The 15823-nt window shown below is 39.6% G+C and overlaps 1 protein-coding gene across 1 annotated transcript in view; it reads left to right on the top strand.

The window, feature by feature from the left end:
• The window catches only part of hat1 (histone acetyltransferase 1), a 21392-nt gene extending 9598 nt beyond the window's left edge, over nt 1–11794 (top strand). The window contains exons 5-11 of the mRNA XM_015401511.1: nt 5830–6006; nt 6099–6220; nt 6784–6888; nt 7248–7354; nt 8763–8914; nt 9223–9339; nt 11226–11794. Of these exons, the coding sequence (XP_015256997.1) occupies nt 5830–6006; nt 6099–6220; nt 6784–6888; nt 7248–7354; nt 8763–8914; nt 9223–9339; nt 11226–11396 (951 nt within the window). The 3' untranslated portion in view covers nt 11397–11794. The remainder of the gene's footprint in view (nt 1–5829; nt 6007–6098; nt 6221–6783; nt 6889–7247; nt 7355–8762; nt 8915–9222; nt 9340–11225) is intronic.
• Nucleotides 11795–15823: the final 4029 nt, after the last annotated feature.

Genomic DNA, 15823 nt, shown 5'->3' with positions numbered 1-15823 from the left:
ACTAAAACCCAGGATTTTCTATTTAATTTGTTTTATGCATTTTAGGTGTCTCTTTTTAATAAAACATATTTCCAATTTTCCGTTGTAAATACACCTTTAACAATTATTTCACAGAGAGCTTTAGAGACAGAGAGCTAATAATTCAACCGACAAAGGTTAAACAGAACTATAGCTGATAAATGGACCTTAGCTAATTTAAGTCTGATTATATTTTATTTTGATTTACAGCTACAATTGTTTTCTGCTAAATGGGTTGCACATTTCTTGCACATAAGCACACATTATATTTTTATGTTAAAGTGTAGTATCGAGGATATAACTTAAGTCCTGTTATCAAATCCCACTCACACATTGACTGGTCTCTGCTACTCTAAATCTTGTTATTATACAGCAGGAACACTATTGCATTCTATGATAAACATGTTTTAAAAATCTTTATTTAGCCTCATTGATAATATCTTATCCTCCAATGGTGATAAATGCACATCTGGAGTCTGTTTACCATGGTGGATCGTCTTTTCCTTGTTCAATTAATTAATTCTTCTACATTTTTCTCACGCTCACCCTGAACTCTGCAATGACTTCAACATAAAAATGTGAAAATCACGAAGCAAAGTCAGATAAATGAGACTACCTGCTCTAAACAGTCTCTCTATGGTTGTTTTGTTTTAGACTGTGTTAGTTCTGACGCTGCTCACATGTGTACAAATGAAGTGCATCACTCTGCAATAAACCAGGTGTTGGAGATAATTGACATTTGTGCACTAAAACATGCGCTTCTAATGCTTTTCTAATTTTACTTAATAGAAAATGATGATAAAAAGCTTTTTTAGCTGCACAATTGTAGAAGTTTCTTGATTAGCATCATTTATAGAAGAAGAAAAAAAAAGAATCAGTGTTTACGCTTTTGATCACAGGTCAGAGCTGATGAGGTAAAAAAACTCTGATTCTGGCCATGCTCACATTGATTGTACCATTATTATTCTGCTGTCGATACAAATGCGACGTAGGAAACTGAAAACCATGCAAGGAACACTGGGAGCACAACCTATGATGGGGTTAGAAAAGAAATTTGATTGGATTTATGGGGCCAAACATTTATAAAGTTGGTACATATCAATTGTTTCTGTGGATTTGCATTAGAGAAATTAGAAATTATAGATCAGAATTTCAAGATGATGAAGGAGAAATGTTATGGGGTTCTTTATCCAGCACTGATTTTAGTGCCAACTTCAACTTAAAGTGATTCTGTGATTCAGAGTAACTACACTATTCTGTGAGCCAATTTCTTATTTAATCATTTAATGCAGGTTCACTCAATGCACAGAGAATGCATGTAATAAATACATTTTTGTGGCTAGCTTAACTCTTTATGATTTACCTTCTGACTGTTTTTATATATTTGCATATTTCAAACACATTTTGATCAAAAAAAAAAAAAAAAACTCATTACTTTCACTACGCTGAAATAATTTTACCAGTGGAAGAACTGAAGAACCACCAGGACTCCCACTTGTCCGGTTGTCTAATTGTGAAAAGCGTTACCGCCAGAGGGGTTACTATGACTTCCATGGTCGTTCTGTCAGAGCTTGATTGGTTCTATTTGGTGCTCACAGCTCACGATTTATGTTCGGCCCGACGCTCTGATGCAATCTACCTGCTCGCATTGTATGACTAAAAAACACATTGGGCTCAGCTCCGCAGTGAGATGGAGCTGCTCTGTAGCTCTATATCCTGAAGCCAAACAAAAAGAAGGGGAATATTAAGCTCACTATAGTGAACCGCGCTGCCTTGGCAATTTGTGCAATTTTGTGCTGAAAGTACAAAAAAGAAAAGGCGACAACGTATTTGGAAAAAAGACATGGCTGAGCAAACCTGGCTACTACGGTCTGTCAATTTTACAGACAGAGCTGCATTTCACTCATTGCATCCCTGCCATGCTGCTGTGTTTACATCTGAGAGGAAGAATAAAAAGAAGAATCCTTCTTTGCGCATGCACCCTGAGCGATTTGCCCATGAAACATGTTTGATTTATTCCCGACCCCACGATACCTGATCGGGAGGTGGTAGTCAGAGGCTGATCGCCGCTCGTAACCCCCTGTACACTACAAGACTCACGACGCACGATCAGCCTGAAAGTCGGCCTGATCCAAAGATTCTCGCACAATTCAAAAATTGCTCTAGAAAGACAACCTCCTTGGTGGAGGTACATGGCAGCTTTGCTAATAGTACCTGAAGGACTCTCAGATCATAATTCAATTCAGTGGTTTCATGATACGATTGATCTTTGTGTGAATGTTTGACAGCATGTTTGGAGGAAGCCAGGAACTGCTGATGACCAGGACTATATCAGTCCTACTTTGAAGGAGGGTGGTGGCTGTATCATGATTTGATCCAAATTTGCTGGTATAACTTTACCAACCTCCAGGGTGCATGAAGGGGGTCAATGAAGACGACTTGAGACCAACTCAGTTCTGCTATAATGACCCTGAAGAAGGCCGAAAGGCGCTGGTCTGTAATAAAGTGTGTTTTGCCCTAAATACTGCTGTAAGCAGGTTATGGCCTGTTTTATAGTCTGTGTGCCATTCATTAAGCATTCACAATTAAACCAATAAATCATCTCAGCCCTACAGTTAATCTTTTAGTTTAAAAAGAAAAACAGCATAGATATTCAGGAAGACTTAAGACTTTCCCTGCTGCCAAAAGTGTATCAACATGAGCTTGTGTTAATTAGAGTTGAATGACAAAGTGGTAAAATATCCAGAAATCAATTTGGCAGCAATATTTGAGGAAATCAGGACATTGTGTTTGGGATTAGCCACGGCTTTCCCTGCTGTTCCGCCTCTTTTCCACCACCATGATTTGTGCACCAATCTCTCAGAGCTTTAGCATCTAAGTGACCCAACCAAAACTCACATGTGGTCAGTGAAAGCTCACAAATAACCAGAGTATGAATGCATGGCCTTCAAATTGTTGGAGCGTATCAGAAATCAATACCAAGCCTTTTTTGGTGATGTGGTGACGGTTGGATTTAATGTGCAGCATCCAGCCTTAACCATAAAGATGCGGCTCATTACCGGATCTTATCCCAACCGGCGCCATTAGATCGGTTTGTGAGCAGACTTTGGAGCCATCATGTGAACTGAAACTAGCTGGCAGTTTTTTTGTGCCTCAGTGCTCCGACTCCAGGTTGACCCCTGAACGTTGCTTCTGCTCGTCGAGGGTTTGAGTGCAGCTGCAGGGAGCGAAGGGGAGCTGTAGCGTCCAGGCTGCGTCTGAAGAGTGTTTGTCTCTGAGTGCCTGTGCAGACGGTCGTGGTGCGGTGCAGCTGGCGAAAGACGAGGGGGTTTATGCAGCTGCTTGCTACATTGATTCAAAACTCTGACCAGAGCTCACCTTTTCCCACCAAAGCTCAACCAGGAAGACATCCTAAAACTTTACCAGTGAAAAAAAAACAGCAAACATCATGAAATAGTACTTTTTAATTCAAGCAAATGTCTCTAACTGGGACTTCTAATCAGGCGAAAGTAACAATCAAATCTAGGGTAATCCCCAGGAAGGAGTTAAGAGATAAAATTTTAACAATACAACAAATTAGATACTCAGTATTTGCTTTGTGCCGATTGTTAGGAATGAAAGACATCAACAAAGTGCTGCAAAGGAACATTGTTGAGTTTTATTCAGGACAAACTGAGGCGTCTATTCTTGGAGGCTGTGCAATTTAGTGTCTAGTAGGTAGGAGAGTGGCCTGGACAAAGAGACTTGTTTGTCCATGGTCTTTTAAGTGTGGTCCTCATCCCTCCAGAAATGTGGTTGAACAATCACAATAGTTAAGAGGCATTCAGCTGCAGGTGCATTACTTCCAGTTAGATATTAGATGATGTCTGAAAGGGGGGGAGAGAATTAGCAGTATGTTGCATTAGCCTTTTGTAGTGCATTTTGCTCAGACCTTCTTCATTTCCCCGTTTTCAATGCTGAGCAGCGAGGGTCTCGGTGCTCCAATAATGCCCATCACACATGTAAATGGTGTGAAAGGGCTGCTTAGCAAAGTGTTCTCATGTCAATCCTTGTGGAAATGGATACAATGCAAACATCACAGCTGAACTAACCGCACGTTGTACTGAGTAAAAAGTCCATGGGTAGGGGCCCTTTGTCTCCGAGGCTCTTTGAAAACGTGGGGGCAAATTCGTTTGATTGGGTTCACTTGGCAGGATTAGAGGAGACGGCTCTATTATGGATGGCCCAAAGGTTTGTTAAGCTGAGATCAATTCATGTGGTTTTCTTTACTCAGTGAGAAGCAGAAATGTGTTTATTGTGGCAACTTCATCACATATTCATGGTTTAACATAAGTAGTAAATGTATGCATTTAAGTGGCAGTGTTATTGGGGGAGGGGGGGCTCTGCTCAGCTAACAGCTTTAATTGCCTAATGGGTTTCTTTGTAGCCGTGCTAAAAATGTTCACTGCAGATTTATTATTGCAGCTTTAATAAGGTAGAGAGAAGAAATTTGTTTTCTAGTTCATTCATTTTATTTTATGTGACTATTATCAGGTGGTCGTGTAACTTAATAATAACTAAATAAAAAGTGGAGATAAAAAGCTTCTTAGACCTACAGCAGAGTGCATTCACTGCTAAAAATGTTTGGTGTGATGCCTCTACTAGCTTTGCACATTACTAATGATAATGCTTATTATTCTTTGCAGACTCTCAGTCAGATTGGGAGAGTTTGTCTGAAAATGAGTTTTAAATTCTCACACAGTTTTTAAATTAAACTTGGGTCTGGGATTTGACTGAGCCAGTGATTCAGTCATTTTACCCTTTACTGCTTTCAAGGTTTAATTAGTAATATTTCATGTTTTACTTAGTGCTAAAAGAATCCTCTCAGTTTGATCCAGGTCAGTATTTCTACTAGAGGAAACGTCACCAGATTTAAGGTGTTCCACTGCCTGAAGGGCAGATCTATCTAAATATAACTTTTTTAAACGAAGCTGTTTGTTTTTGTATCACACATCTCTAAATCAGCCTTTTTTTTTGCCATTTTTTCACATTTTTGCCCATAGTTTATGAAAACAGTGAGCTGCAGTGCAAAATAAACTCATAAGAGTTTCATTTGATTTCTGTGAAATGCTGTAAAGGTTGGAGTCTGAAGAAGGAAGGCAAGTAATGAAATACACAGATACACATTTGGTGAGCGGCCAACAATATTTCATTGGAGCTCTGTCTGCTTGCTGGTCATTTTGTTTTCTATAGCAGAAGTGAGCAACCTCGTCATGATGCTGCCACCACCATGTTTCACTCTGTTGTTGGTGTGTTCACTTTTCGGTCTCAGATAAATATTTGCACACAGACAGTTTAATTTCGATCTCATATGAGATGAAGGCCTTCTTCAGTACATTTTCTGTTTTCCATATATAGTTAATGGCAGACCAAAAGTTTTATTTTTATTTTTTATTCAAAAGTAGATTTTTATGTTGTCACTTTTCCAAAAGGTTCTGATTCATGAGATTGAAGAGTTGTCAATAGTTGAACAGATTGCCCCCCCTACATGAGCTGTAAACCTATGTAGCTCTTGGCTGCTTCTCTGAGTAATTCTCTCCTTGTCGGACCTATCTGTGGTGTCTGTTTGCCACATAGGGGATATCTGAGGGTTGCCCATGATATTAATTTTTGGGCCATCAGAATAAAACAGGATTAATATAAATGCATTTATGCTTTCTGCACATCATGGTTTTTTGGTCCTAAGTTTGAGGCCATAACGTTGAGAAATTTTCGCTCATTTAAAACGATTGCATATGTACGTTAATGTCCGGTTTTTATTATGTTTTCCAGCCAGACGACGTCGAAGGGAAGATCAGGGGATTAATTCCAGCCGGTTTCACCTCCAACACAGATGACTTCCTCTCACTGCTGGAGAAGGAGACCAACTTCAAGCCGTTCGGCACGATGCTTCACTCCTACACAGTGCACAACGAGGAGGCAGGACAGTTAACCTACCAGATCCACAAGGTACCAGTGGCTCTCCTTTCCCAGGAAAGTTTGCATCAATACTTTTCTCCCCGTAAACGTGACAGCCTTACGCTCTGCTGTGTTTGCTCCAGGCTGACATCAGCTGCCCCGGATTCCAAGAGTACCACGAGCGCCTACAGACCTTTCTCATGTGGTTCATCGAGACCGCCAGTTTCCTCGAGGTAGACGACGATCGTTGGGACTTCTTTCTTGTGTGAGTGCCCTCCTTAATTGACACCAATCCCACCCCAGCCTTCCCACCCCCATGCTTTACCCTAAAGCCTATATTGTGTCATTGAAAAACAAAAAGCCTTCCTTTGAGGCGCTTGTGACCAATTACCAGTCTAGTTTGATTATATTTCCCCCTGTTGGAGAATTGTTGATCAGCCAAGAGCTTCTTTTGTGCCCAGAGCCCTTTTCAGATTTTTCAGGGGCAAAGAGCTGAATTGAATACTGTTGTCTTTTGAAACACAGAACAATGTCTTAACAGTAAAAAGAGCCTCTGCCAGTGTTTTCTTTACCCTGGCACCTATTAGAAGTGACAATGGGGAGAAAGGACTGAAGTGATCTGGAGGAGCTCAAACCCTCCTCCAGCCCCTTCTCCTCCTCTAAGTTGCAGTACTCCAATTAAGTGCATAATGTATTCAGGTTGCAGCAGGTGTACCAATCGGGGCCCGGACGTCTCGAACACGCTGATGTGGGGGGGAGAGGCTAAAACGGACACTGCATGGGAGTGTGCCTGTAATTGACCTGTTTGCCTTTGTGTCTCATCTGCAGATTTGAAAAGTACAATAAAGACGGGGAGACTCTCTACGCCACTGTTGGCTACATGACAGTTTATAATTACTACGTATATCCAGACAAAACCCGACCACGTGTAAGGTAATTGCTGGGGCAGCGCGTGCCTTCCCATTCTATTGTATTAAAAAAATGAGTGGAAAATTATACATTTCTTTATCCTCTTCGCAAAGAGCCCAAATTACTGGCTTCTATAGCCAGCCATTCATCCAGATTTTTGTTTCAGCACCAAACCAGAGGGATTTGTATCTGAAAACAACTGTATAGATAAGCCCTTTATGTGATTTGATTTGTTGCATTGACGAATCAGTATAAAAGTCTATTATTTGCTGCTTTCAATCAAGGAAATTTTCTTTTCTTCTCAACAAAAACAGCAACTTACTTCGCTCACAAATATGATGCTTTTCTCATTTGCTTGTATGTCTTCTGCTTTGACTGAACAGCCAAATGCTGATCCTACCTCCTTTTCAAGGGGAAGGTCATGGCGCTCAGCTGCTGGAGGCGGTGCACAGGTTTTACTGCAGCGTGCCCAAGGTGCAGGATATCACAGGTGAGCATCAAATACACAGGACACACATGAGATTTAGAATGTATGACTAGCTGGATGAAAAGGCACAACTTGCTTTGAAAACTTTACATTAATAAATAAAAGCTGAATTTTTATTCCATCAGATTGATAAAATATTTTAATTAATCCCAAAATCGGATGGGAAATATGTTCCTCTCTTCTTTTAATACAGCTTACATACAAGACATGAGATAAATCACAGGAAGAAGGTTCCATGAGGTCAGGATGGGTTTATGAAGAGCATCCACAGTCTGGGACTCACCTCAGTGTTCCTATCTTTTTATTCCTTCCTTAAAGGCTTCAATGGGGAAACATGTAGAATGGTCCAGAGGAGTGAGGTTCTCCTAGAAGAAGCCCTTTAGTCAGGCAGGTGTTGTTTGAAGTGCAGCTTCCTTTTTGATCGACCCTCAGTCATGAAGGATGCCTGCTTTAACATGTTCGCCTGCAGTCAGAGATTCCTGCACAGCCTGGAGGTCTGCTGTTCATCATGGGTCTTCATCCACTTTGCCTTGTACAAAATGTAACGCTGAATGTCATCAGGATCATCCAGGCTATCAGTTAACCTTTGATGGCCTCATGAGGGAAGGTCGTACTTTAGGTCAAGGATCTCCTAACCTCTTAGTTCCTCCAGTTCCATTCAAACCCACGTGGATCTTGTAAAGAATTTTAAATGCTTTGCTGGGTCTTCTCTGACCTCAGCAGTTTTTGTTGTTGTTGTGTTTTTCGTTTTGTTTTTTGCTTTTGTTTCTCATAATTTAAGCTAAATTCAGAAAAAGAAAGACTGATGGGGTCATGGAAGTATAAATGCCTTCGTGGAAATGTTATGATGCCAACTTTATGTTCAGATTTAAGATGAAACTTTTCATAAACCACCTGTTTGAGGTCAGATTCAGCACTCAATACGTTCCTTTTTGCATTTGCACTTAAATTGTACACTAACTACATTTTAAGTGGATTAGCGGCTCTAAGATCATAGAAAGTGATTGATTTAGGGTAATAATAATGGACACTTTGTAGCACAGAGAGAGCATTTTGGAAGGCAAATCAAATACATTTTAAGAAACCCTGTTAAAGAATAGGTTGTTAGAAATGTTACACATATTTTAATTATTTTGGATGCGTAAAGTTTGAAACATAATAGTTATAAAAATAGATACACAGTATCACACTAATCCCCCCCATCCTCCTGAATATATTGAATTGAATCGTCTTTACTGTCATTGTACAAAACAAAAAATAACATTTGCAAGTTTGTTTTCCAATTTTCTCTAAAGGAAAAGATTAATTTCTTTTTGTCTGTTCTCTCTAATCTTAAACAAAAATGCGGATTTAGATTAAGGATGCTGCTAATAATATCTAGTAATGAATATAAAATGTTGTATCCTTGCAGCTGAAGACCCCTCTGAGAACTACGTGAAGCTCAGAGACTTTGTGCTGACGAAGCTCTGCCAGAACCTGCCGTCCTTCGACGCAGAAAAGCTGCACCTTGGCTTCTCCGCAGACATGATCAAAGAGGCCCAAGAAAAGCTGAAAATCAACAAGGTGCCTCACTGAAGCTCTGGTTCTGTTTGACAGACACATCAGGAAATACGGTTTCATCAAGATTGAACAATAATCCAGGAATAGTTCAACAACCAATACTAAAGAGGACTTTTTATGATTTAAAGCGACATTTTTTACTGTTGCTTTTATTGTTTTGTGGTTTTGTTTTAGGAAAAAAAAACTCTTTACACTCTATTTGGTCACATTTAATTTAAAGAATTAGTATAAAAACATAAATATACATCAGTGATTATACTCTAAGGTTAATTAAGTTGTGACTTAAAACCAACTGTTTTTTCCCCCTGCAGAAACATGCAAGGCGAGTGTATGAAATCCTGCGTCTAAGAGCAACAGACATGAGCGATGAGGAAAAAGCCAGAGCATACCGGTTAGAGGTGAAGAAGCGGCTCTTTGGACCCTACAGGGTGAGGTTATAATCACCACAGCTTCAGACGTTGGCTTGCAGAGTGATTTCCATAGGTATTGAAATACATGTGAATGTCAGACTGCCTCTGCTGTCAAACACAGATCCAGTGTGTAGTCCTCCACCTCATTTTTAGCATAACATTACAGCTGTTTGATTGGGAGAAGACAAATGGTACATTCACAGCATATGCTTGATCGGCTCACACTCTTGTATTGTCACGTTTTATTATGTTACCTTTTAAAACAGCAGAAAAATTGATCTTCAGGCCTGTGAAAATTGATAGATTACCAGTGGCGTATTGTTCAAGCCACAATGGGGCGCACCAGGCGTCTGTGGTTTCGCTGCGGCTCGGCTTTTTTCTATTCAGGCATGTCATTAGCCCGGATTTGCATTTCTTTGGGAGAAATCATTTCATGATCGTGCATTTGAAGCACTTTGTCAAGAAGAAGAAGAAGAAAAAAAAAACAACTATTCAGAATTCAGTGCTTTAGAAAACCAGCACACTTTTATCTCATGTTTTTGTTGTTGTTTTTTGTGCTCTGGGTGAGTTCCACAGAAAATACAGAAACTCCTCCGAGTCTATGTTTCAGACTCGACATGGGAAACACCGAGGAGATGTGTGCACCAGAATTACTCCTACATCCTGTTTGCCTGTGACATTTTCTGGAGCTGCTCAGTGAAACTTTGCATACCATCCATCAGAGAATTGGCTGTCAGCGGGGAAACCGCACGTCTCAGGCAAAAAGGCAGAAACTGACACTGAGTAGACCTATGTGGAGAAGTGGGATGGAGGAATTCCTTGGGAGAGTGGCAGCGAGGGATCTGGTATCCATATGCAGAGGGGTTTTTTTTCTTCGTTTTTTCTGCTTCCCTCAGGAGATTTCAGCTTGTAGGCAGTTAAATGACGGAGGCCGCAGCCCTGCGGATGTAAGAGGGATCATACATTTCTCCTCTGAGCTACACTTCCCTGGTGATCATATCTGTTAGCATGTATGGCGTTGATGTTTGCAGTGGGTCTTAATAAGTCGTCAGTAGTTGTCCTGGGTGTTGTCTCCTTTCTATTACCTTGCTATTAGAGTTGTCATCATGATTCCTACACTGCCTGGAAAAGCCGGAAATGTAGGTTTTTCTGGGTTTGGATAATTTAAAAATGAAAAATATTTGTCCTTCGAGAAGCATCCATCCATTTAACTGCTCGCCTATGCATCAATGCAGGGCTTTGTTGAAGTATGTTCTATATTTTCTAAATGAAAAAGGTTTTATTTGGCCAAGAGTACTTTTTTAAAAATCCTAAAAAAGTCTTAAAAACAAAAAATTTCTTGAATTATGTTTGATTCAAATAACTTTCTGGTTAACTACAGGTCATTATTACTGTGTACAAACATGATTAGGGCTGCAACTAATGATTATTTTGCATATCAGTTAATCTGTCGATTTATTTTTTTGATTATTAATCAGATAGCCATATGTTCCATAGGGAAATTTTTGACAAAACATAACCAGGTGAAACTCAAACTTTTCCACTTGAGGAGTTCTGGATAAAGTATATTGACAGACAAATAATTTTTTTTAATCCTAAACGCAAAACGTTTATATATTTTGTTACATTCTTTCTATAATTACTGCTCTACGCGGATTGCTCTGTCAGCTACAGGCATTTTTTTAGGGTACACTCCACTTAACGATTAATCAATTAATAAATTGGTTGAAGATTTTTTCAATAAATCAATTAATCCAATTAATTGATTCAGCCCTAGACGTGATTGCACATAATTGGTTGCCATGGTGATTTTTCTTGTCCGAATGTCCAGATTCTTCATCACGTGTTTGTAGTTTGAAGAAATAAACAAGACTAATTTGTTTTGGTTGTTTTTGCTCCTTCAGAAGAACCAGAGGGAGCTGGCGAAGATGAGGAAGTGCTTACGGCCAGAGGAGCTGTTGTCCCACATGGGTCAGCTGGACACTCAGACACAGCAAGAGGAGCTGGAGAAGAGCTATCAGGTGGCCCTAGAAGATTACAGGAGAATCATCGAAAGACTAGCATCCCAGGCCTGATGTGGTAGAGAACCTGCTGACCGGGAGTCCGGTCTGTACAGAAGCCCTCATTACCATTGGACTGAAGATGCTGTTTGAGTTTCTTACAGATCTGCTGAGGTTATCCGTAGTCCTGACTCCCAGCTGATCTTTATGTACCATAGGAGGTCTTTCATTCAAACGGAGGGAGGGAGGGGCTTCCTGTTTCTTCCATTTCTTTAATCACATTGTGTGATAGAAAATTATTGGTATTATTTTCACATCGAACCACAGTATTTCTGTTGTTTAATTAAACCCAGTTTAATCTCCTTTCTTTTCAAAACTGTTGCTCTCTTCAGTTTCAAATGTTTTCATTGTAAAAATTAAATAGTGTTTTTGTATTGTTGTTCAAATGGGGGCGATTCTTTAAAAAAAAGAAAACAAATAAAACTAACTGAATTTGTCTTTATTTTTCCTTTTTGTTTTTCATTTATAAATCTGTCAGTTTGTTTTTTACAGATACGATTCGTTGTCTGAAACTGATCTGCAGAATGAGCAGAGTAGACCTATACTGAATGGAAGTTGGTTAAGTAAAATTGGCAATGTTAAATGTTGGATTTGACAAATTTCAACTTATTTAACCAATTTATTGGGATTTTATGTGACGGATCAACACAAATGGTTCAGAATTATGAAGTCGAAGTAACAGCTGATACCTTTTATTCCTTACTTTCCAAAAATATAAACCAAATATAAACTGATATTTTTTTTTGCCCAACATACTCCCGTTAAGATCTGGGTCAATCAGGAGAATGTTTTCTGAGACCTACCTGCATCTTGAACACTAAGGAACACAACCGACAGGTGAAGCAATGAAGAAATCTACAATAGGATAAGATTAGAAAACTATAATGAGCTTTTAATGCCTCACAGATTCATTTCAATTCATTATCTAAAGATAGAAAGTATGACACAAAACCTACCAATGTAGACGTTTGTTCAAAGCAAGGAGAACATAGACTACTACATATGGATTGGTAAAAACTAAACAATCTTAAAAACTCTGAGGTAAAACATGGTGATAGTGTCGTTTCAGTACCATTAAATATACCCCCAAAGGATATCAAACAGTTTGTATCTGATCGCTGTAGCAAAGGCAGTTTCACGTTCCAGCAGGACAACAACCGTGAGAAGACATGCATGTGTTAGAATGGCCTAGTCAAAGTTCAGACCTTAGTCCAACTAATAATCTTTGACAACACTTGAAAATTGATTTTCATGGATCCTTTCTTTCCTTTTGGACTAAGCAGGAATTAGTTTGCAAAGAAAAATAAGCAAGAATTTTTATATCTAGTGGAAAAACAAATAGAGACGAACCCTAAAAGCAAAAAATGAGATGGATGCCATTCTAGGACACTTGATATTTCTAAAGGTTAGAAAGTTTTTCTTCATTAAGGTGATTCCAAACTTCTGTACAATAATGTATTCAGGCTCATAAAAACGCCTTTTCACTGTTACATTTTTATTCATTCATTTTATTTATTTTTTGTTTTAATATAGGTTTTTGCAATCTGTTGAACCTATGCTTTTCCATTTCTCAACCGGCAGAAAAACTGTTCAGTTGTTTCTTTTCCTTTCACAAGTATTTTTAGCCTCTTAGCTAAAATAGTTGAATGTAATTTCTGCTGGATCTGTGGGTTTCCCCTCATCCCCAGTCGTCATGCTCTTTGGGGACAAATAATTATGTGAAAATACGGAAATCTCCATCCTGCCAAGGCTGCAAAACTGAACCGTCAAAGTAGATGATGCCAGAATAAAAACAAAGTGTGTAATATACGGATAAATCCCCGTATAATGTGACGTGGAGAAAAGCCTTGTTGTAGAACACAACAGGCTGATTAATTCACTTCCCAGTGTGTTCTGGGATTTTATTTTCATGGTATAATTTGTCCTGGAGACCCTCTCACAGCTAATGTAACTTCTGATTGGTACTGGTGTTAAGTGTTGAGACTAATGAGCATTATAGTTTTCAATTGGAAACCCTTTGTGCTGCTGTGTTGCCCCTGCTTGTGCAGATCACTACGATGAATACCCATCATACTTTATATTACTTTAGCGCATTGTCACTAAATGAAGGCCGTGGGTCAATTTTCAATTTTTCTCCCCCTCTCCACTTGAAACAAGACCAAACCTTGGAACCCTTCACATCTCTAATTCAAACTGATTGAATCCACTCATGGCCATGAGGGGCCTCATCTCACTTTAGTTCTGCTTTTTCTGCAGAGTGAACATTTTGCATCGCACTGTACGAGCCTAGCACTCCGACCTGCTAATGGAAGGTGGGATTATTGTTTAATGGATGCATACGTTTTGATTTATTATTTCCGCTGGAGTCCAACATATTTATGCGAAAAAGATTTAAATCAACATCCCTGATGTGCACATATGTGGTTAAAGGCAGTCAGCTTATGTGGAGGTGGTTTGCATGGAGGAAAAACTCCAGCAGCTTTTCCATAATATCTCACGTTCCAACCGCAGACTGAAACATAAAAGGGCCTAGTTAAAGTCCAGGTTTAAATCTGATAAGAATTATCTATGGTGAAAACTTTGACTATGACGAGCCTGCACAGTATCAGAAAGATGTCTTGACACTATTGCCAAAACCTTTGCTGACAAAAGCGATAATGACTTATGACTCATTTTTTCTAGATTTCAATTTTCCTTGGAATCTCACCTTTGTCCTCAACACGGAAGCTGAAACATCTCAAACACTAAGAATATTCCTCAGGGTTGCATTGAAGCAGAGTCTGTGCAGCTCGCTAAATATATTTTTAAAATGCAAAACTTGAATGCATGGCACTTAATGTAGTAGTGCGACAAGTATTACCTCACAGCATATCTTTGCTTATAGGGTTTTAAACCAGCTGTTTTCATTATGCTGCTCAAAAATTCAGACTTTCCGTTTCACAAATAATGCATCCTACACTTTAAAGATCTTTACTTGTAAAATAAAAAGCTGAATGATTGTGCACTACATTAAAAATCCCGATAAAATGAATGAACATTGATAATTGGATGATCAAAGATTAAAGGGGGAATTCTGAGGCAAAAAAAGTTTCCTCCAGTTGGAACGTCTTCCAACCATCCACGCAGAGTTTAATAATTTGTGTATTCTCCAGCATGATAAAGCGTTTCATACAAAGAGCTATAACCAAGGAGCCTGAAATGCATTACCCAGATCTAACTTCTATTTAGACCATGCTGGTAGTTCTCTATCATAAGCCAGAAAATTATGATCAAACTCAAATGAGGAAGAATAAAGGAAGAAATAGTCATCAGCAGCTATGATTCAGGAGTTGATATCCAACGTAACAGAGTGAGTCAGGGTAAAGGTGGGGGTGGATTTACGACAGAAACATCCTCTGTTTCCCTTTTTCCATGTTTTACATTTCGTATGTCAAAATAAAAGCTCATGAAATCACATCAGTGATGGGTTTTCCATATTGTGGAAGTTTAATTATTCTAATGATTACCTGCATTAGGAATGAAGCAGGCGGAGAGGCCTGATGCTACGTCTTCCTGTGTAACGACAACAGCAGTATTGAGCCCGACTTGAAGATTTGGTTTCGCCTGTTGGCATTTATGCTTCTGTTACTTAGTGGCGCCTCCTCATCTCTGCACTGAGGGAGACAGTGAAGCAGGTTTGGACCAGAGCCCGGCTGCACTGAAGGACCTGCTGAACATGATACCTGTGTGGAGGAGTTCCTTCGTCCTAGCCTCCGGGTTCCCAGGAGAGAGTCCCCCCCCAACCACCACCACCTCCTCCCACCATAACTGTGTATCCATTTCTTTTGTCCTCCCCAGATACCCCCGGGCTACTGAACCTGCCCATCACAGTCGGTGAACCTGGAAGGTTCCTTTTCTTCACTAAATGAGTCCTCTTTAAGATAATGTTTGATGCGCTGACAGTCGAGACCAAAACAGTGTAAGAGAAACCAGGTTTGACATCTTTTAATTGTGTGTCAGAAAGCACAGATTGTGGTTTCTTAAGGCTGCTTTCAGATCCTGATGCTGATATGGTAATTTGCTCCTGTGAGGGATGCAGTGAAAGTGCCGCTGCTGATAGTTTGAAGGCAGGAGCCCCTAGAGTCTTGTTGGACGGTCCTTCTCACAACAAACATGACATGACTAATGAAACTGCGCAGATTTAAACTGCATCTGTTTCAGATAATCAGGTCTGCAAAAATCTTTACTCCTCTGAAAAAGCAGTCCACCCCACAAGAACCACTTTCATGCAACCTTTAGATGCATCCCTTCTTAAAAATCTATATCACATGATTATCTTGTTACCAGACCTCTGCAGAGCTGGATGACATCCTGACTGGGTACATGTGTATAGTACATGTGTTGGGGCAGGGATGCAAGAAAGAAGCTGTTGTTGATTGATGTATGCATTTGTACATAGCGAG

This window comes from Cyprinodon variegatus, unplaced genomic scaffold (assembly GCF_000732505.1).
Source record: "Cyprinodon variegatus isolate N-32 unplaced genomic scaffold, C_variegatus-1.0 Scaffold1230, whole genome shotgun sequence".
Lineage (NCBI taxonomy): Eukaryota > Metazoa > Chordata > Actinopteri > Cyprinodontiformes > Cyprinodontidae > Cyprinodon > Cyprinodon variegatus.
This window is presented reverse-complemented; position numbering and strand designations above follow the sequence as displayed.